Source organism: Artemia franciscana, chromosome 13 (assembly GCF_032884065.1).
Source record: "Artemia franciscana chromosome 13, ASM3288406v1, whole genome shotgun sequence".
In the NCBI taxonomy this organism is placed as follows: Eukaryota; Metazoa; Arthropoda; class Branchiopoda; order Anostraca; family Artemiidae; genus Artemia; species Artemia franciscana.
In genome coordinates, this window is record NC_088875.1 from 33,077,325 (window position 1) to 33,100,356 (window position 23,032).

The following is a 23,032-nucleotide window of genomic DNA, read 5'->3' on the forward strand; positions in this document are numbered from 1 at the left end:
CCACCCAGCATTATTGAAGAATCTTCCAACTAGATGGAGACAAGAACTATTAAAAATAATTAACATTTTATGGAAAGAGGGAAGATTTCCAGATTGTTGGAAAAAAGGCATAGCTTTAATGATACCAAAACCGGGTAAAAATAATTTAGTGGAAAATCACCGATTTATAACATTGCTGCCAGTTGTAGGAAAGATCTATGAAAGACTGGTCAAAAAAAGGTTGGTTTACACAGTGGAAAAAACACAAATTCTTCAGGATATTCAAAATGGGTTCCGGCAAGGGAGAAGCACAACTGACAGTCTTCTAAGCATTTTGAGAGATTCACTCTATGCATTAAATAACAGGAAAGTCATGATACTTATATTTCTAGATGTTAAAGGTGCATTTGACAACATTGTCCACCGACAAATATTAAATGGACTTGTAAAAGCAAACATCCAAGGCACACTCATGAATTTTTCAATAGAATATATGTCTGGCAGAGAAGTTGCTGTACTTGTTGGAGAGTCAAAATCAGAAAACAAGGTTCAAATTAAAAGAGGAGTTCCACAGGGAAGTGTCCTTGGTCCTGATTATTATAACATATCTGAACATGACATTCCTATTAAAGATGATGCATGCAATGGCTGTATTTTTGCTGATGACAATAAGACATGGACTGTCCAGGATACTGTAGAGGAAGCTGAAAAAGAAGCCCAACAAATACTTCTCCAAATAGAAACATGGGCAAGTACTCTAGATATAGTATTTGAACCATCCAAAGCAAAAGCCATGGTAATAACACAAAGGAGAAATATCAGACAACCTGTTTTGAAATTTTATGGAGAAAATATAGAAATAGTAAAAGAATATAAAGCCCTAGGAATAATACTGGACTGTAAGATGAGATTTACCAAACATATAGAAAATCTGAAAATATCATGCCTTAAAAAGATAAATCTTCTGAAAATGATGGCAGGGGGGAGGTATGGAGCTAACCCAGCAGTAATGAGAGAATTTTACATCAAGTATATACGACCAAAAATTGAATATGGGGCCACTATATATGGCAGTGCAAATGAAGGTCTGCTAAATAAGCTAGAAGTTATACAAAACACAGCTATAAGGATTGCTTTTGGTGCAAAACATACCACACCAATTCCATTCTTATTAATTGAATCTGGCATAGAAAAACTGTCAACAAGAAGAGATGTACTATTACTTAAATATATTCAGAAACTATGGACATCAGATAAAAATCATCCAATCAAGAAACATATTGTTAAGCGTGGGCTATTCCATACCATGAACCCAAATAAACTAAGGAAACATTTAAACCCATTTGAGAAAGCAGAAGCACTGATGACAGTAGAAGGCTTGAATTTCTGTATTACTAGAATGTTGCAATATAAGAAACCCATAGAAACCCCACCATGGCTTTGGATGCAAATACCCTGTACCATAGAAAAAATACAAAAAAATGAAAGAAATCCACTATACACAAAAATGGAATTTAACAAACTTATCACAGAAAAATTTCAAAATTTCTGTCTAATATATACTGATGGATCCAAAATAGAAGGAAAGGGAGTGGGAGCTGCAGCTTTTGTTCCTCAGAAGAACTTAGTGGCATCCAGATCTCTAGGACAATACTCAACAGTCTTTGAAGCAGAAATTGAAGCAATAGAGATAGCGCTTGATTTAATCCAAAAGGCCACAATAAAGGACAAAGAAGAACGAAAATTTGCTATTTGTAGTGACTCAAAAGCTGCTATACTGAGCTTACAAAATTTTACTTCAAACCAAAACCAAGAAGTCAGCTTTTGTTACAACACACTTCTCCAATTGCTCCAAAATGGATATGAAATTCAGCTTGTATGGACACCAGCACATGTAGGTATACAAGGCAACGAAATGGCTGATAAACATGCAAAAATAGCAGCAGCACAACCCCATGACTGTGTAGAGGGAAATGAATATAAGGAATTGAGAGCAATCAGAGGAGGATTGAGAAAAAGAAGATTTGGACTTTTGAAGGATTTAATCCATGGTCAGCTTGTAGCCCAGAAAAAACATAACCACTTTGATAGTAAAATTTATAGTAAGTTGAAAAAGAGAAATTGTAATTTGTTATTCCGTTTTCGATCAGGTCATGTAAGTACTAATGCTAGACTATTTAGGATTGGGAAAATTGATAGCCCTGTTTGTAAAGCTTGTAATTTGCAGAATGAGACTGTACATCACTATCTAATTGAGTGTCCTTTTTATGAGAGACTTAGAAAGGATATGAGAATTATATGCCAAAAAGAAAAGCTAGGCAGTCTCAATGTTAGTCTTATGCTTGGGATAGGGATAAATGATGATGTTATAAGACTTGAAATGATAATGATGTTTTTGAAATTTGTGAAATTTAGTGGCAGAATGGATGATTTTAGCTAAGATTATATATTATTTTAATTATAAAAAAAAAAGATTTTTTTTTTTTTTTTTTTTTATATGTTCTAGTGTTATGGAATAAATATTGAAGAGGGTGGAAAGGAATTATTTGCTTGTTGTGTGTTATTTCTGTATTCATTGTTTATAAAAAAAAAAAAAAAAAAAAAAAAAAAAAAAAAAAAAAAAAAAAAAAAAAAAAAAAAAAAAAAAAAAAAAAAAAAAAAAAAAAAAAAGACTGAGAGAAAAGAGATTATGAAGTTTGTTTCAGATTACTGCATCAAGAAACAAAGAGAAAAGTGTGGAACAAGGAAGATCGTCTCAACAGAAGCTGGATTCTAGAGGAGACGTTAATAATCAACAACAACAACAACAACTCAAGGTACATAAAGCACAGAGGAGAGCATAACTACAAAACTGTTACTTCAAGTTTGCAATATTTCTGTGAGTGTTTTTGATTCTTAAGAACTTATTCAATCTGGCCTTTTTGAAGTTTTAGAAAAGTATGTAGGTTAGTAAAAATTGAGGGAAGCTAAAAATTTGCCAGATCACCAGGTGGGTCAGGGACAATTTTTGTCCATAAATCTCTACTATAATGGCAATCCAGCAATGATGAATTGGTGTCAGCCTTACCAGCTGAGTCCTGGGCAGCATGTACCTCCACCAATAGGTTGGCAATATCAAAATCAGGGACATTCTTCCTTTAGCATACCTTTGGTGCAGCACCATCAAAATTTGTGAATGCTAAGGAAAATTCTGTGACCCAACAAAGAACAGCACAGAACCCACCATGTTATGCATTGACAACAGCTAATAGATTTACATCATTAAGTAGGCTATAGAGTAATTTCCAGCATTTCTGTGTAAAAGTGATGATGAGATGAGGGTGATTAGAAACCCATATGATGTTGGAGGAATCAAGAGACCAACAGAAATGCCAAGGTCAAATTCTGAATTTTGGCTGTATGTTTCCCTAGATGGTGTTAAGTCTTTTTTGCTTCAGACAAAAAAAAACACACAACATTTATAAGCCATCCAAAAGAGAGTCTATAAAAATGAGTGTTCCCTCAGCAGAGCAATTTACCACTAAGGTTAAAGTTAAAATAAAAGTGAATATTAAAGTGGAAGTTCTGCCATCTGACTTTGATCTAGTAAATATTTCTAAAGCATTGCCAAGCCACAAGTTTAAATTTAATGTTATGAGGATTGGTCCATGATGACTGTTTATATTTAAAATAAGGATACAGCAAAGATAATTCTGAACAATGAAATAATCAGTGATATCACAGTAACATCAAGAATTGAAAGCTCTCCTTATGAGAGGAACTTTGAAAAGGGTTCCTCTTAACCTGACTACAGAAGAAGTGATGGACTGTCTACAAAGTGTAATGGTTATATACAGTGTAGAAAGACAGAAAAGGCTCAAGTATGAAACAAGAAAACTAGAAGACAGTTTTGCAATAATGGTGACATTAGATAGTGATATATTACCTCTTAACATATGGTTTGTGGAAGGAAAAGAGAAGTTCATTTTTACCATCATAGAATCATGCAGGGCCATAAATTTCAAGTATGGTTATCTGCAAAAGGATTGAAGAGCAAAGGAACCAATTTGCCTACATTGTTCAAATAAACGTTCATCAGATAAATGTCCTTTGCAAGATGATGTCTCATGAGACAGACCAAGGGTGTATCTTTGTGCCCTTACCAAATGGAATACAGTATGGCTCAAGTAACATATAAAAGTTATGCTGATGCAGCCAACAGGACAAATTTGCAAAGAATAGCACCAAGCACTCTTGAATCAGCTGACAATCTTGAACAAATATGAAAGGTTACAAAATAAGAAGCTGCAGAAAAATTTACTCTATAAAGCTGAATTGTTGGAAATGAACAGCATTTCACTATCTGATTGAATTGAAAAGACTTTGTAGATTAGTTGAAGAGCTAGAGTTAGGGTGGCTTAACCAGCAAAAGATTGCCAGTGTTTGTAAGGTAATAGAATACTTGAAAATGCCCAAAATGAACCTTTAAAATTTTATCTTGGGATTCCCAGTCAGTCATGAAAGAGAAGAGGGACTCTGTTAAAGATTATTGTCAGGAAAATGAGATTGCCATAATTTGCATACAAGAGACATGGTTGCAACAAAACATAGATTTGACTTTTAAAGGATATAATTTTATAAGAAAAAACAGGTCAGAAGGCACTAAAGGTGGAGTACTAATTTGAGTGAAAGGTCTTTACATTTTACTGACCAGGAGATTGATTTGCAGGATTTTCCAGATTTAAAGTTGAAATTAATGGTTGCAGTGTACTTCAACAAAATGGATCAACAATTAATATTATAAATGCATACAATGCAACTGGAAACATCAGTGACATTTATGGTATTATTAATGAACTATCATAGAGAATTTCTGCTCATGAAGAACATGCTATAACAGGTGATTTTAATGCACATAGTTAAGTTTAGTGCAAATGTGGCATTGTGGACTCATCTAGAAGGAGCAAAGAGGAGTTTTTGTTAGAATCCCAAATTTACCTGGCCACTCCCAAGGGTTGCCAACCCATAAGAATCATGTTACTTGCTGTCACAAAACAATTCACTTAACATTAACTAGTCATAACTTAGCATTGGTCCTCAATCAGTATTGAGGGCCATAATGTCAGTAGTAATACAACACCATTGAAGAAAGCAAATTGGCAAGAGTATGGGCACCAACATGAAAAACTATTGATTCAGGTATTAGTGAATACAGAAACATCAACAGGTAAAAAATTTGTATGTTCCAAGGAAGCTTACTGAAAGCAGCCAAGAAAGCTATTCTAGTGAAATGTAACTCAAAGATGGCTTACAAAAGTAACATTTGGTGGAATAGTGAATGGGAAGATGAAAAGAAGGGCTATGCTTCAGTAACAACTTAAGAAATTTGATCAATCTGAAATGCTCCTATGCAAGATTTAGGAGAATATATCTACAGCAAAAAAAAAAACAGTATTGGAGAGTTTTTGATAATCTGGATTTCAGGAATTCAGCAGCTAAAATCTATAATCTTATATGAAGGATGCAGAACAAACAGCCAAATAGAATGAGCAACCCACCTCTAGTATATGAGAATTTGACATTGGTAAGTGACATGGATAAAGCTAATGCATGTGTGAAACATATGAAGGAAACAATTGGAAAGGAAGATCCCTATAAAGAGGCTGTAGCAAGAATGGCAGCAAAAGTGTAACAATTGGCTGAAAAAGACCAACATTAGCAACATGAATAAATTTCCATACAAAGAAAGACTACGTCGTTTGAAGCTGCCAACGCTGACATACCAACAGAAAAGGGGTGACATTATTTTAACAAAAAAAATCCTCTCTAAAAACACCCTTCCTGGTCTCTTTGCACAGCCCTTGCATTCTGGTACTAGAGGACATTCATTGAAGCTCTCTATGCAGCGTTCCATGAGTAGACATAGAAGCCACTTCTTCAGCCAAAGAATCATCAATATGTGGAACCAGCTCTCTGAAGAAACAGTTTCTGCTACTTCAACTAATATGTTCAAGTTCCACCTTGATAGGTAATGGCTCTGCGAGGAGTTCCTTTACAATTGGGAAGCTGCAGAGTCCTCCACAAGAGTCTAATCTAACAGCCACAATCTACACCAAACAAATCCTCTTTTTCATGGAGCATCACAAGGATGGATAATCCTTATATCACTCCAAGCTGTGATTTAAGGTAATTAAGGTAAGGTAATGAACCATAAAATAAGCTTTTCTCTTTTTTTGGAAATTAAGTATGTCATCAGGAATTCACCAAATACAGCCCCAGGTGCTGATAGGGTGTATCCTCGATTTGTTAAAAAGCCTCCCACTAGGATGGGTAGAAATCCTGTTGGGATAATAAATAATGCCTGGATGAGTGGATATTTCCCAAAAGTATGGAAGTCAAGATTGGCAGTGATGATTCCTAATCCAGGTAAAGACACCTTAAAACTAGAAAATCATAGATTTATCACTTTATGAGAGACTGGTAAAGAAAAGGTTAAATTGGGAAGTGGAGAAGAGAAAGATGCTTGAAGATTTGCAGTGTGGGTTCAAGAGAAACAGGAGCACAATAGAGAACCTGGTTTGTTTTCAAGAAGTGCTGTTTAGGCTTTACAAAACAGACTCATAATGGTAGCTATTTTCCTAGATCTTGATGGTGCATTTGATAATTTGGTACATGGACAGATTTTACTAGGATTAATTGAGGCTGGGATTTGAGGAAGAATGCTAAAGTTTACAAAGAACTATATTGAAGACTGTGAAGTGAATACTAGAGTCTGCAAAACTATTTCCAGTGAATTTACTAATGGAAAAATAGGAAACCCTCAGGGCTCAGCTCTAGGTCCAGATTATTATAGCCTGGTTGAACATAAGATACCTTTAGATGATGGTGATTCTAGTGCAAGAATTTTTGCTGATGACAATAACCTATGGGTTTTGTGGAGAAATATTGAAGAAGTTGTATCTGTTATAAAATATGTTCTTGAACAGCTGGGAAATTGGGCATTTGACATTGACTCAAGTTTCTCAGCTCATAAAACAAAAGCTATGCTGATAACAAGAAACAAATTGGTTGAAGTGCCATTCCTAAGCCTAAATAGAGTACCTATTGAATTTGTGGACCAAATAAAATTTCTGGGATGTATAATTGTGATGAAACACTGCAATTCATTGAAATGAAAAAGAAAGATTTAAAAACACGATTTTTAATGCTGGTCTTGCTTTTTTGGCTGCTGATCATAGGTCTATTTGTGACAGGTTCTGTGGTAATATCTATTGTTTTTTTTTATGATATTTTGTAAGATCATTTTTAATTAAATCTGTGTTTAGAGCATTTAGTGAATATTCTCCCAAGTCCCTATTTAAGGAAATATTATTCTTAGTCTTAAGTTTGATTTTAATTGCTTCTCAAACTACTTGCTTTATGCCTAGGTCATTGCTAATAAGGGTGGATTCTTCAAAAAGTATTTTGTGGCTAGGATTTTCAAAAATATGACTGCTTAAAGCAGAATCAAAAGAAAAAGAAGCAATATTGGAAATTAGAGCTTTGGTGATATCATCTTTATGGTGTTGTAGGCGTTTCTCGAAAATCCTGGTTAGTTCTCCCTACATAGAATTTGCCACAATCACATGATATTTGATAGGCACCTCTTTGGCAAGTAACTGGAGTTTTATCTTTACCAGAATTTAGGAGATTTACAATTTTCAAATTACTGGTAAATACAACATACAGATTATTTTGTGTGCATACTTTTTTAAGATTCTTAGTTAAATCTAGGATATATGGGAGGTAAATCATGTTTGGGGCTTATTGGGATTCTCACATGGTAAATTATTGTTGATTTTATGGGAGTGTCTTTTCAGTCTATGGTTATTTGTATTATTAATAAATAAAAGAGGATACCCATTTCCAAGAAGTATGTCCAAAAAGTTTTTGAAGAATCCTCCCTTATTAGCAATAGCTTTGGCATAAAGCAAGTAGTTCAAGAAGCAATTGAAGTCAGACTTCAGATAAGAATAATATTTCCTTAAATAGGGACTTGGGAGAATATTCACTAAATGCTTTATACACAAATTTAATTAAAAATGATCTTACAAAATATTATAAAAAAATAGATATTAACACAGAACCTGCCACAAGTAGACCATTTTTTTTCAATAGCTTTTCTTCAGTTTTGAATCATCCCTGAAATGGAGCACCCTTTACCTGTATCATAATTCTTACTGTGCAACATGGAAAAGAAATAAGGACTAGACAAAACGTTTCAAACAATATACTTGCAGTGTAAAATTTTTGATGACTAGAAGTTTGTTCTGGTAAATTATCTCAGAAAGTAGTTGAGCCAGTAAAAAAAAATTCAGAAATAGCCTATGTTCTTTCCAAATATAGGGTGAGATATCCAGCTAATCCACCCTTTAACAGTTAAGTCATTGCATATTATGAAGTAAAAATTCATTTAATATACGTTTACTTCTCAGTAGCCTTAATTCAAAGTTTGTAACTTTTCATTGCAACTCAATAAAAATTTAAATTTACAGAAAATATTCTAATATCCCAAATGTTTTCTTGGCATACATGTTTAAGGTGTTTTTCTGTGCAATAAGCTTTGTTGTATTAAAACAGTAGCAAATTGGAAATTGAGGGGAAAATAACCAATTGCCTTCCATCTATGTAAATAATAGAAAAGAAGCTAATTTTTACAATACTTCAATTGAGAAAACTATAAAACTAAAAAGAAAGTATAAAAAAAATATTAGAGGAAAGCAGTCTGTAATTTTTTGCTTGCCTGTTCTGTTTGCTATCATTAGAGTACTGTAAAGTTTCTTGCTTAGCCCCCTTTTCCACAAACACCAGGAAAACATTTGACATTTTTGAACAATATTTATAGATATAAATGGTTGTGCAATTAGATTGTTTTAAATCAGTACCTTTGCAATACATCACTTGAAGAATTGATTTTATAAACAGATGATAAGTTTTAACCACTTTTTAAACCCATTTCTGGTGATGGTCGCTTTTGCATTTTTCACAAAAAGAAGTTACTATTTTGGGTCCCTTTTAAGGGCTTAAAATGAAATTTCCCCCTGAAGCAATTGCTAGATTTGCAATGGGCATAAGGAAAGGCATCAAGTGATGTGTTCACTTTCTTCCTAATTAAATTATCAGAAAAGGGAAAACATTAATGAATTTAAAGCCCTAAAATGGTCTTTTTAAGCGCTTATCACCATCTGTTCCCCTCTAAAAGGCACCAGTGTTTTGGCAAACCTAAAAGAATATTTGTCTTATAGATAAGGGGTAGGATTGAAGTACAGTGGTGCCAACAATTTTTCATTTGTTTAACTAAAAAACATGAAAATACTAACATGATGTGTACCATAATTTCAATCTTGGTTGGTAAATGTAGCAGTTGTAACAATTTGTGCAATGATTTTACAGACAGTGCCACTATTTTCTATTCTGTTATATAAAGAACATGGATAGAATGACATGACATTACCAAAATCTCAATCTTGGTTGGTAAATGCAACGGTCTTACCAATGCATGTCCTTAATTCACAAATGGTGCCACTATTTTTTATTTGGTTAAATTAAAAACATGGAAAATAGTAAAGCCTATTGTGTAGAATTTGTTCATAGATAGCTTTGCTCTTTCAGCTAAGGTGGTTTTGCTTGTAATTTTACAATGCCTCACATTTATTGATGATAACTTTGCATGAATGTGGACATTTCTATTTGGTTGACTGTTGGGATATACTGATTTGTCCTAGGTGATTGGATAGGTGAGTAAGTTTAAGACCATGTTCAAGTGCTTGTTTATCTCAATTCGTAAAGTAGGAAAACAGTTCTTTTCTTTTCTAACCAAAAAATTACCTTTAACGCGTTATAGGTCTAAAGTCTTGCTCAAATAATTTAATCAAAGATCCAGGATTCCAATTCCAAATTCTTCACTGTATCTTAGTTCTGAAACTAATGAACAAGCAGATCAGGAAAGACAAATGATGTACAGCTTCACCCAAAACTATTTTAAGTTACAAAATTAGATTATTCCTTGATAGAGGCCTCCTCTCTGATTAAATATACTAAGTCAATTAGATTATATCTAAATTTATTCTGGCATATACAATGAAGAAAACTCCCCCCACCTTTTTTCCCCAAATATATTCGATAGAAATTATGAGATAGCCATTTTGTTAAAAATACTTCAAAGATCACATAACAAAAAATCAAGAGTTGACACAATCCCCCAGAATCCAGAGGCAAGTATTGTAAATTATGTCCCAGAGGCATGTAAGGTTTTTATGGAAAGGGAGGTCACTTTTCTTGTTGCCTATTTAAGAGTCAAAAGTGATCAATACCTGTGTCAATAACTACCCACCCCCCTTTGACACACACCCTCTTTTCCCCAAAAGCGTCTGATTAAAATCTTACGATATTTGGTTCCAAAAATTAGGAGAACTCACCCCTGGTCCTCCATGGCCTAACCACCCCTCCCAAAAACTATTAATGTTATTATATTCCAAATCATACAGCAGCTGACCACTGGCCCCCCCTCTATGCTCCCCTAAATATTAACGATTCTTTATTCCAAAAATTAATGGAAGCTGATCCCTGGCCCTTCCTTCATTGCTTGAGACTCCCTCCGCCCTGAAGAAAAGTTATTAACAATATTTTATTCAAAAATCATAGGAGCTGACCCCTGATCCTCCTTCCTTGGCCAGACCGTCCCCGCCCAAAAAACTAACTTAATTATCATATTTTAGTCAAAAGTCATGGGACTTGACAAAAAAAAAATAAAAAACTTAGGCAATGAAACACGAACAAAAATTAATTCAAAAACTATCTGAAAAAGAATTTTTTCAAAGAAAAGTAAAGGCCATATTAAACTAAAGACCGGAAGATACAATAACTGAAACTTAAAACAACCAGAAACCTAAAACAAACAAAATTAAATAAACAATCATAGCAAAAAACATAGATCAAATACTGATATAAATGAATAAATAAATCTTAAAACAAGTAAAGGCTAAATTGAATATGCAAATCAAGCTTAAAACAAAACAAAAACCTTTTGCTATTGAAGTATAAGGGAAACCCAAAACGAACATAAAGTAAATAAACAATTAAAGCAACCAAACATGTAGCAGGTGCAAATATAAATGAATGAATAAGTCTTAAAACAAGTAAAACTTAAACTGAATATGTAAATGGGGCTTAAAACATACAAATCAATGCAAACAAGAGTTTAGGTGCTGCCTCCTTCCGCAACTGTAAAAGTCTAAACATACTGCATCATTGGCACTTTAGTGAAAACAAAATATATTGTACATATTTTCTTTTGTACATATTACAACATTGAAAATAAACATAAAAATACAGTAAAATTAAATTTTGAATTGATGAGCTTTGATCAGTTAATATCATTACACATCAAAAATTCAGTTTAATTTTATTAGTTCTTTTCAGGACTGATCAAGTCAAATACAGTTTCACTACAAACAAGAGTTTGGATGCTGCTCCCTTCCCGAACATATAAGTCTGTAAAAAGACTTTTACAGTCAGCGAATTTACAGTGAGTGAATTTAAACGAATGAAAATATTTTGGCACCATTCGTAAAGTCACGAAACAAGTCGTTAAGACCACTGCATTTACCAACTTAGATTGAGATTGCATTAGAGTTCATGTCAGTATTTGCATGTTCTTTAACCAAATGGAAAACTGTGGTGCCAAACTTAAAATGAGCCGCACGAGTCGGTAAAACCGCTGTATTTAGTTACCGAGATAGAGATTTTGATCAACATCATGTCTGTATTTTCATGCTCTTTATTTAACCAAATGGAAAATTGAGGCAATATTCGTAAAATCATTGCAGGAGTCTGTAATACTTCTGCTTTTACCGAACAAGTTTGAGATTTCAGTAAATGGTTTTGTTTAACGGAACAAAAAATTTAGCTGGCGTCGGAAAATCGTGGTGCGATTCACCGACTCATTTTTTTTTTAACAAGTGGCCAAAAAAATTGGCCCTTTCGCGAGGGCCCTGTTGCTGACACCCTCCTGGTTATTATCTTACATTTGTTTTATGTATTTTTTATGTAACAGTTTTTTTTTTATTTCAGATTTATTCCAGTGTTTAATTCTGAAGTTTTCGAAATGAATACAGTTGTTACTGGTAATGATTTTAAGACAGATTCTCCAATTTTGGAACCTTTGACGTTTAAATCCTTGACTTTAAACTCGGGTAGAACTTCTCGTTGCTTGCACCCAGAGCTACCATGTATCCTGAAATCATGTATGTTTTCATCCAGAAAGATTGATGAGCTGAATAGCCATATTATGGTAAATCATAGACTGTTGGTAGCTGATGTAAAAGTAATCCCTGATTTTCTTGGGTAAGACAGCTTTTTTTTTTTTTTTTTTTTTTTTTTTTTTTTTTTTTTTTTTTTTTTTTTTTTTTTTTTTTTTTTTTTTTTTTTTTTTTTTTACAAGACCCTTTCGTTGTTGCACTTTAAAATCAGTGTATTGCTCATGTCTAAAATGCATCACTCATTACAGATTTAAAAAGTGGCTTTAAAACTGTAGGCTATTGATCAACAAAATGGAATATTTTGATTCTTCCTCCTGTAGCTTTCATCAAATCACAAAAAGAAGGCATGAAGGAGAGAATAAAAAATAAAAAACCTGAGAGAGAGAGAGAGAGAGAGCGAGTAAAAATAACAAAAGAATTAGGTGTTTAAAATGTTTTAAATTGTTTGATTTACGATTTATTTATATTATAGCCTATTTTATCAAAAACAATATTCTCTGAATGGGGTACTGAGCCATTGGTGTATTTTTGTTTGAAGTTTCAAATAGTTTGTGGTAATGAACTGTAAGAAAGGAGCGACTTGCGCTAATAGTAGCAAAACCCTTTTAAAAGAATTCATAGCAGCATGGCAAAAGATTCATATAGAATTGGCTCTTTATGATGATTCTAGATGTGTCAAATTCACTAATCTTGTACATGAAGGGGGCTACTCTCCTCCCGCAACCTCCCGCTCTTTACTAATCCAACAGACTCCTATTTTCTCACAAAATGATTACAGTAAAGAACTAGAAACTGTATCATAAGGAGCAAGGAGTTAGGATAGGGCAGTTCTCTGCCCCCAGTGTAAGTGATTTCCAAATCTGAATTTTATGCCGTTCTTTAAACTTGTTTTAAAAAACGTTCTTGAAACTATATGTGTCTTGAACAGTCTTGGAAAGAACTAATAAACTCAAACTGAATATTTAATATATAATGATATGTATTGTTTAAAGCTCATCTGATCAAGATTTTATTTCACTGCAATTTTACTTGCATTTTCAATACTGTAATAACTGAAAAAGAAATTTTTTTTAGTTATATACTTATACTAGCTGTTGGGGTGGCGCTTCGCACCATCCCAACACCTAGTTGGTGGGGGCGCTTCGCGCCCCCCCCAAGCCCCCCCCCCGCGCTCGTAAGTCGTTACGCGCCATTGTAGTGGTGTCCCTGTGTCCCACCTGTGAATATAGATAGATATATATATATATAGTTTTAACTACGTAAAACTTGCGAATATACAACATTCTTGGCTGTCCCATCGTCTGTGCATATAAATAGATTGTCAGGTTTACCGACTCTTGAACATGCAACATATAATTGTCCTGTGAATATAGATAGATATATATATATATATATATATATATATATATATATATATATATATATATATATATATATATATATATATTTTTAACTACGTAAAACTTGTGAATATACAACATTCTGGGCTGTCCCATTGTCTGTGCATATAAATAGATTGTCAGGTTTACCGACTCTTGAACATGCAACATATAGTTGTCCATGGGAAAAATAATCTGTATTCAGATCTATACCTCATTATTCTAATGATTGCCCTTGAGCTTTGTTGATGGTGATTGCTAATCGAACATTCCCTGTGTCCCCGTCGTCATTTATATATCCCCCTGTGCTCCCCGGCGTCCCCGTTGTTGTTGTTTCCCTGTGTCCCGGTCGTCATTTGTGTCCCGGTGTCCCAGTCTGTAATTTCTCTTTGAGTGTCGTGGTCGTCATTTATATTCCCCGTGCCCCGGTGTCCCAGTCGTCATTTTTGTCCCGGTTGTCATTTGTGTTCCGGTGTCCCGGTCTGTAATTTCTCTTTGAGTGTCCTGGTCGTCATTTGTGTCCCGGTGCTTTGTTGATGGTGAATGCTAATCGAACATTCCTTGTGTCCCGGTCGCTTTCTCTTTGAGTGTCCCGGTCGTCATTTATATTCCCGGTGTCCCGGTCGTCATTTGTGTCCCGATGTCCCGGTCTGTAATTTCGTCAGTCGACAAACATGACGTCAGTCGACACACAAACATGACGTCACTCGACAGACACATAGACAACTCATTTTTATATATATAGATATTTGGAATTAGTATAAAAAGCCTATTCTTTTGATATATCTATTGATATCAAAATTCGGTTTTATAGAATTTCAGTTACTATTGAGCTGCGTCGTTCCTTACTTACAGTTCGTTATCACACACTGTTTGATTAGTAAAGAAGATGGATCCAGTGAAAATTTGAAAGGTAGAAGACCTGCAGTGAAGATACGGAATTATAGAACATAGATGTGAAGACGTAAAATGTGGGCGTAAAGTTTAGAATAGCTATTAGTTTCAAATAGGCTAGAGGCTAAAAAGATATTGCCCTATTATTGGTACCAGTTTCAATAGCTAGTTTTAAGAATTTATATTTTATCTGAAGTTGGAATTTTAGCCTTTTCTGCACAGTTAAACAGACCAACTATTGCCCATAGCGTAATAGAAAAAATTAAAGACCTGCAGCGAAGATACGAAATTACAGAACATAGATGTGAAGACGTGAATTGTGGGTGTAAAATTTAGAATAGCTATGACCTCGTTGTAAAAAAAAAGAAAATAAAAACAGAAGAAAATATGGAAGCTTAGGACAATAGAGGCTAGGATATCGACAGTTGCTCAGTACAACTTTAAAACAGGGTGTTTAGACAATCTCAGGAATAAGTTTATGTGTGTTTCGAAGGAAATTTTTTACGATAGTTTCAGATTATCGTTTTAGTAATTATACACAAAAAAAGTGGTTGATCCCACTGTGCAGGGTTATGCTGGAAGAAAGGTTAACATAGTGATTAACGTTTTACGGATGAAGGATGATTGGCCATGAAAAAGTTGTTCTGTTTGGCAATCCAGCAGCTGCAGTAGTAGTAGTAATAATCCCAGTATAAGTATATACCAGGAGAGAAATCTTTTTCCAAACATGACATGCATTTCATAGCGCGTAATTAGACTCTGAGCATTTACGTCAGAACCATAGTTTCAGTATATCTACAGCATCCCACAAGCTTCTCTTTAAGAGAAGAACAGTGTGTTTTTTGGAAAAGGAGACAATGTGTGAAGGAAATTTTTGTACTTTGACTAATAATTGAAAGTGCCGGAATTGCCAGACATATTTAGTCCCATGTTTTATTGATTGTGAACAAATTTTTAATACAGGTGACAGAAAAGCTTTAGTGGAGCCCTTTTTTTGCATTGTGTACCAAATAATTAAGTTAAAGTAATTTGTACCACGCACAACAATAATATTGCCGTGATCAAGGCACGGAGCAAACTTAGAAGTTGCCTCAGTGCTGAAAGTTAAGCTAGGTTATGTCTTCTACTTGTTTAAATGAATTATCTAAATGGACTTTGTGCTAAGGAACACAACAAAGGCTATGCGAGAAGATGGTATTAATGAGAAATTAAAATTGCTCTTGACTTGGATTATACAAAGATTTGGCAATACTAGTGAAATGAATGGTCTTTGGAGGTTTCAGGGTGCAAGAATAGATTTGACAATTAATTTTAAGGAGACTACGTCACTTAAATTAGGAATAAACGAGGATAAAAAGGAGATTTTAGGTAATGTAACTACCGATTGGGTATCTCTCATCTAGGTAGCATTATTGATAATTATCGTAAATAGAGTGAAGTGCAAAAAGTACGTATAGCCAAAGTGTAGGCTTTTTTTTTAACAGAAGAAGGGTAAGACCTTGAAATAAGATTATGTTACCAGAAGCTACAGATATGACAGTTGTCAATTATTGGTCTGCAACCTAGACGCTTCGAGCAGATGAGGAAGATGGGCTGGGTATTTTTTAGAAGAATTTTTTAAAGACAGTCTTAAATAATCTTTTGAAGACCAAGCAATATGTGATTCGATCCTACTTTTAGGGCTATGACAAAGGAAAGGTTCAGATTGTCAGGTCAGGTATTAAGGGTAAAAATTGGCTTTTTGGAATCCAGCAGAGGCCAAAGTGAAAAAAGGACATTCCCGAATGGGGTTGAAGGAGTTCATAAGAAAAGATTTAAAAGAAGTAGGATCTCATCATAGCAGGGCTGAAAAGGAGCGTTCGTAGCTCTGTTGTCCTCGGGTAGCTTGGTGGTGCAGTGTGTTGTTAGTAGTTTTAGGATTAGTCATAGAAGCAAAAAACAAGAATAAAAAAAAGTAAAAAAAAAAAACAACAGAAAACATCTAAACCTTTTGAGAACAAATGACCAGGTTGGATTGATCAAACTGAAAAACTGAGGTAGGAATTTAATAATTATCTTTTGTAAGTTGGGTTGAACAATCCAGAATAAACGGTTCTGTTGTGTACTTTGGTTTTAGTTGTCTTATGGGTAATTTAATGTCTAGTCATCACATTTTTCTTTTAAAAATACTGTCAACTAAAAGCTAGTATATTAATAGATTTTACTGCTGCGAATTTGCCACGATCATTAGATTTTTTTCCGTGAGGCAGTTAAGAGCAACCTTATATTGCACAACTTGGATTTATTTTGCTTGTAATGATGAAGATAAAGAAAATAAACTAATTGTCGCGAAATTGTATGTAAAAAGTAGCTTCTTTTAAAAGTAATCATTTGACTTGTTCCAACTCTGGATCTTTATTTTTGCTCCTTTCTTTGTATAGTTGGAATTCAGATTGCACTGTATTCTAGGTTTCTAGGCGTTTCTTGTCGTCAGTTGTTGGTACTTAGATGATAGTTCTGTAACGCTGTTAGTACTCTACTTGTCCTATATGATTTTTGGAAATAAATTATAATTTATAACTTATGAAAACTTGTAAAAATAATTTTTTATAATTTTAAAGTGTTTGATTAGAAATAACCTCAAATAAAGTGTGAACAAAATAAAAATGACTTTCACTTGCTGGTGACATGTTTCAGGTACTTCCAGTATTGGAAAGAGAAAATGACTGAAGAAACTATTCCTGAATATTGCTACGGCATTAAAGCCCTTGTGGGAACAGAAGAAGGATCTAAAACAGAAGAAAAACTATTTTATATGCTGTCAGATTCATTGCCAGAGGACAAAGATTTGCGACTAAGACTTCAGAAACAAGTACTGGTAAGTCTCTCTCTCTCTCTCTCTCTCCTCTCTCTCTCTCTCTCTCTCTCTCTCTCTCTCTCTCTCTCTCTCTCTCTCTCTCTCTCTCTCTCTCTCTCTCTCTCTCTCGCTCTCTCTCTCCATCCTAACATATTTCCAAAATTAGTTGTCTATAAATCAAATTTTACAGGACAATTCTCTTACTTAATGCTAAATCTGAGCTGAATTTCAAATTTTTATATTTGTGCTCAACAGACATATCAAGATTTAAAAAAATTAATTGAATATCTGAAAATCTCAAGATTTAAAATACTTTTAATTAAAAATTTAACACAGCTTGAAACCCCGAGAACTTAAATCACCAGCGTATACCTATCAAACACAAAAATAACAAAAAGGCAATTATTTGTTTTCTAAATTGTATTTTGACTCGTATACTTGAAGCACATACCTACATGCATCTTTATTAGAATCCATATTTTTCTGAGATTTATTTAAGTATTTTAGGATGAATAGAAGAGGAAATACTAACGAAGAGCTCTAACCTGACAAAACTCTAGACTAACAGGACTCCAAAATATTGAGGTAGACCTTGACCGTGTAATTAATAGGTATGGCGGGAGTAGAAAGAGAAAAATAGACTTTTTCTTATAAAATTGTGAATTCTATAATTTACAAAATTATATCGAACTTTAAAAAGTGGAAAAATACGCTACATTGTTATGAAAAGTGAAATATTGATTAGTGAATTTTGACAATTGGTCAAAGTTGACACTGTTTATTAAAAGACTAGTTGTAAAAAGAAGTAGTGATTAGTTAATGTTTTATTGCCTATACTTAAAACCTTTTTTTTAAATAGATACATGTTTATTTACAACAAAAATTAAACCATTTAAGCAAACAGCGCAAATGCCTAATGGCATATTTTAAAATGTCTTCTATGGATTTCTATCTCTTTGTTCTATGTTTCTTTTTACGTCCCTAAATGAACTAGTATTTAATGTTTAAATTCTTACGCATTTACGATTGAATCCTAATCCTCATTTCTTTCTCTTCATTACCATCATAATTACTAAGCGATGCCAAATAGTTAGGTGACTTGCTAAATGGTTTGACCTATACAAATAGTCACAAAGAATGCATGACTCCAAAAAATGGTTCAAGACGATTTTTTTTCCAATCCAAAGCTTAACACACTCACTATAGTCACCAGAAGTACAAAGGTTAAAAATTAAGCAGAAAATATTAAATATGATTTTTTTTGTAGATGGTGAACAGATTTTTTTATGGCGGGTTTGTTTTTTATAACTTGCTATTTTATATCGTATTTTTACATCATTTTAACTTCACCAAGTCTATTAGAAATTTAGTCCTCGCCGGATTTTAGATTAAATTTATGACCATTTTCACTTTCTACCTACACGTATAATTGTTGAGATTCCCCTTAAATTTCTTTGTTCTCAAGTTTATTGGAGCAACCTATTATGCACTCCCCGCTAAGAAAAATCCTGACTCCGCCCCTGATAGGAAATGACATCTTCTCTTACCCCTTAAAGATACTTATTGCCAATGCTTTAGTGTTGGTTGGCTTTACCTCTTTTTTGTTGAATAATCATTCCTTTTCTAGGAAGATATTCTTCGCCAATTAGAAATGGAAAAAATAGCATCCACAAACTCTCTATCTCCCCCTCTCTCTCTCTTTTCTTTCTCTTTCTTCCCCTCTGTTATTTTCTCTTTCTCCCTCCCTCCTACCTCATCTTCGTTATATAATCGCTCCTTTTCAAGGAAGATATAATTCGCCAAGTAGAGATTGAAAGAACAGACTCCATTTTTACAAGACGATGCTTATTCTGCAATACAGTCTTCACTGGTAACCGAGCTATCCTATTCGAGCACTTAAGAACGAAACATAACCTTTTTCTTGGAAATCCCGACAACATCGTATATTCCTATGAATTCTTGGACTTAATCGAAGAGAAACTTAAAAGGTGAGATATTTTGTAAGCATGTTTTATATTGATGACCAAGCAGTCGAAGAAAAAAAATGTAGGCTGAAACACAGCTTGGGATGTTGAATCTTTTGAAGGGGGAATCATTCGAAAAATTTGTTTAAATGCATTTTGTTGTGTTTTTACGAGCTGAACAAAAATTTTGGGGGTAGGGGATTCAAATAAAATTGACTGTTGAATTTAATTCGGAGGCCAGTATGAACCAACAGTGGAGAAGGGTTATTGCTAGTTTTCATACGCTAAACGCTTTTGGTCAGGATTACAACCTAAGCAAATATTTCGTATCATATAGAAAGACATAGTATTTGGACCCACGAAGGTGTCATTAACTGAAATGATTAAATTTTCAATATCGTGCAAAATACTCGTTCAGCATCATAGAAAATTCTATTAGTCAGATTGAAAAATAGACAAGTTTTTTGCCATAAGGGAACCGAAAAGTCAAAAAATGACTTAGAATCTACTCGATACGTTGGCTTACTAGTCGGTAATACTCGGTATTACTGACTAGTCGGTAATTTTTGCTTGCTTCAATGATCAATTTTGTCTATCTTTTCTTTTTTTTTAATGGATTTTTTTGTGTGTGTGTATTTATCTGCTTAACATGAATGTCAAGAAAAAGCAGAGAATCAGAAAAAAATGGACGCAAAATAACGTCTGAAAATGTAGCTAAAAGGTATATTTATAAGAAGATACAATTATTATTCACTCAAACCCCGAGGAGAAATATCAGCGACATGTCCAAAACCGGGAGTGCGACTTCGAAGAAGAGGTGAGCCTAAGTATGACTGGTTTAATTTGAGGGTTAAGAAATTTGTGTAAATTAGGAAACAACTTCCCCAATCATGAGTAGCCCTTAGCCTCTTAATCCGAAACCATATGTGATGTCATGATACTTGAATTTGGATCCTTACGAATGAAGATTGTGGATAGGGCGAAGTTTTAGTCGGTGTAGACGGCACATGAAGCCACAACTTGAATGGTGACTTAACTGAATTGTCCCTAATTAATTTAATACTTCTCTGTCTACTCAGTTAGTGAAAGTCTGAAACTTTACTGAGCAAGGTAGACACCTTGTTGAGTTTATGACTAGAACGGAGGCTGCTAGTACTCCTAGTTTTTGTCCTCTGAATATTCGAAATTCTACCTTGGCAAAAGGATCTAGGACCTTGGTTGAAACCACGACACATCTGGAATTGCAAGATATGATGATCAGTTCACAGACCAGATCCATTCCCAAGATGTTCCCCCACAGTTCTGTCAAAATTGGGTGTTCTCATATCCCAAGCTTTGTTAAAGCTGATAATACATCATCTTTCGAAGTTCCCAAATAGTTACCATATCTCTGTAAAATTTTTAAACGTTTCTGACGCTCAGTGTTAATTTTAGCCAAGGACAAAAAATGCTGAACTTTGAGTACATCACTATAATGTCTAACTCCTTGTTTTTATGGTTTGTTTACACAAAATTCCAGATTCGGTTTAGATGCTGGAAGGATTTCCACAGTGATTCGGGACTAGCTTGAGGCTCCTCTGGCACAAGATTATATTCTTCATCTTTAGTGGAATTAGCTTAACTTGTTCCAGGCCCTTTTTTACACTGAACCTGCTGAAATATGTCACCGTCTACAGTTTTTCAAAGTCGTGTCATGCTGAGCTCCAGAATTCAATCGGAGCTTTTACCTCAGAACGTTCCATCAAAATATATGGACCCTAGAAAAGAATAGCCAAAAAATAAATGCAAAATATGACATTACTTTGTATGATTCCTCATATAGATTTAGAAACGGTTCATTTAAATATACCTCCATTATACCGGCTTGAATCTCCAGAGCTTCTATTTTATGACCAAATTTTTTTTTAATCTAAAAAACGCAGGGATGCCCCTTGCATTCGATTTTGTTAGTACGGATTGACCCACCAAAACCTATGCTTTGATTGGCAGGTATGATACCTCCAGCTAATGTAAGCACTATTTTGACTTGGGATTGTTTCCTTTCTACGGCTAAAATCTCATTTGTTACTGAGCCAATAAAAAGTTTCACGCGCAGAAAAAGTACTTTAACTTGTTTAAAAAGTACCAAGAGGCACCTAAAAAAAGTATCACGGCACGTTAATAATACATTAGTGCGCCGGGGGTGGTGAAAAAGATCTGTAAAGTGTGTTTTAGTGTTCTTCAGTGTGATTGAAAATGGCAAATAGCCTTCTGAGGTTTCCTAACATAATAGTTTTGAGCCAGATCGGTTTCTGAAAAAAAAATGTATAGTGTTCTATGGCAAACTATCTCTTTTATTTGGTGCTAATTCTTATTTCCATGGAATATTATAGTGAATGTGTATAGCTAGGAATCGATAAAAGACTGACAATAAGATAGAATTTTTTTTTAAAGTGGGCTTTGTCAAGTTGACTTCTCAAACGCTCAATTATAAGTTTTTGTCATCACCATAGTGTGTTTTTGTTTAAGTTTTACTTGGATTTTTGTTAGTTTTATTACCTGACTTTAAATATTTTTTAACAAAATTAATCTTAATTAAAGACCAATAATCATAAAAAACCATATCAAGAAGATCTGCCACGGGAAAACCTATTTTTATTAGAATAGGAAAAGTATTCAAAGGGATCCCATGGAACGAGGACACATATTGCAGTTGACATCACGCCATTTTATGACACAACGGGCTATAATTCCCAGATCACTCAAGTTAATATCTATATACCCTCGATGGACGAGACAGATATGAAATACCTGTAGGATCTGTTTTCCAGAAAACGTAGTTCTTCAAAAACTAAAGAGCGAACTTAAGATATCCTTGATTTAAATTATGTTATGGCAATCAATTTAGTTCTACTATTTAAATATGGTACTAGCTTTCATCATCATTTTCTGCCTTTCAGTTGCGGAATAATCTGACAGTTTGGTTCAATTTTTAGAAACATTGATTGATAATCTTTGATTCAAAATAATAATAATAACTTTCTTGCTCTAAAAGCCCTATTGCCTTGACAATACAAAATGACAAATTAGTTCAAAATGAATTAAACAAAACTGACCTAAACACTACATAAACATAAATACTACGGAAAGCAAGCATTGTACCAATTACAAAAACATGTTTCTGTGCTCCATTGTTAGTCTCAAAAATGTCTCTTATCTTTCCACACTCGCTAACCACTCATCCCTCACCATTCATGGCAGCCATCTTTCATCGGACCTAAAATCGCCACAGATATCCTTTCGCAACAAGCTCAGTTTCACACTCGTGCATGATATGACCCACCATCTCATCCATACCTCCTGGGGCAAAATAAGGACCATTCTGCCCTTGCCTCCTCCCTCAGAAATTTGCTTTTGACCCAAGTGGTAAACTATATCGAGCTAGGCAATGAATGAAGAAACCACACTTTAAACAAACACAAATTACCAAAAATGAGAATGAGGCTGTTTAAGTGCTATTTTGCTTTACTAAAAACAAGATAAAACTGTAAAAAAGAAATCAAAATATTAATCAAGTATCTAGTAAAAAATGACCATGAAAACATTTGTGAAAATTAATTTAGTTTAAATTTTTTTTTCTTCTTTAAATATATTGCTTTTACATGTGTAAGAACAATACATGAGCTAAACAAAGCTTTCGATTTAAGCAATCTACTTAGTCAT

At 34.0% G+C, this 23,032-nt stretch overlaps 1 protein-coding gene across 1 annotated transcript in view; it reads left to right on the plus strand.

The window, feature by feature from the left end:
- Nucleotides 1-2,655: 2,655 nt before the first annotated feature.
- Nucleotides 2,656-23,032, plus strand: part of LOC136034824 (zinc finger protein 277-like) — a 46,661-nt gene continuing 26,284 nt past the window's right edge. The window contains exons 1-4 of the mRNA XM_065716265.1: nt 2,656-2,795; nt 12,070-12,342; nt 17,207-17,387; nt 19,152-19,354. Of these exons, the coding sequence (XP_065572337.1) occupies nt 12,104-12,342; nt 17,207-17,387; nt 19,152-19,354 (623 nt within the window). The 5' untranslated portion in view covers nt 2,656-2,795; nt 12,070-12,103. The remainder of the gene's footprint in view (nt 2,796-12,069; nt 12,343-17,206; nt 17,388-19,151; nt 19,355-23,032) is intronic.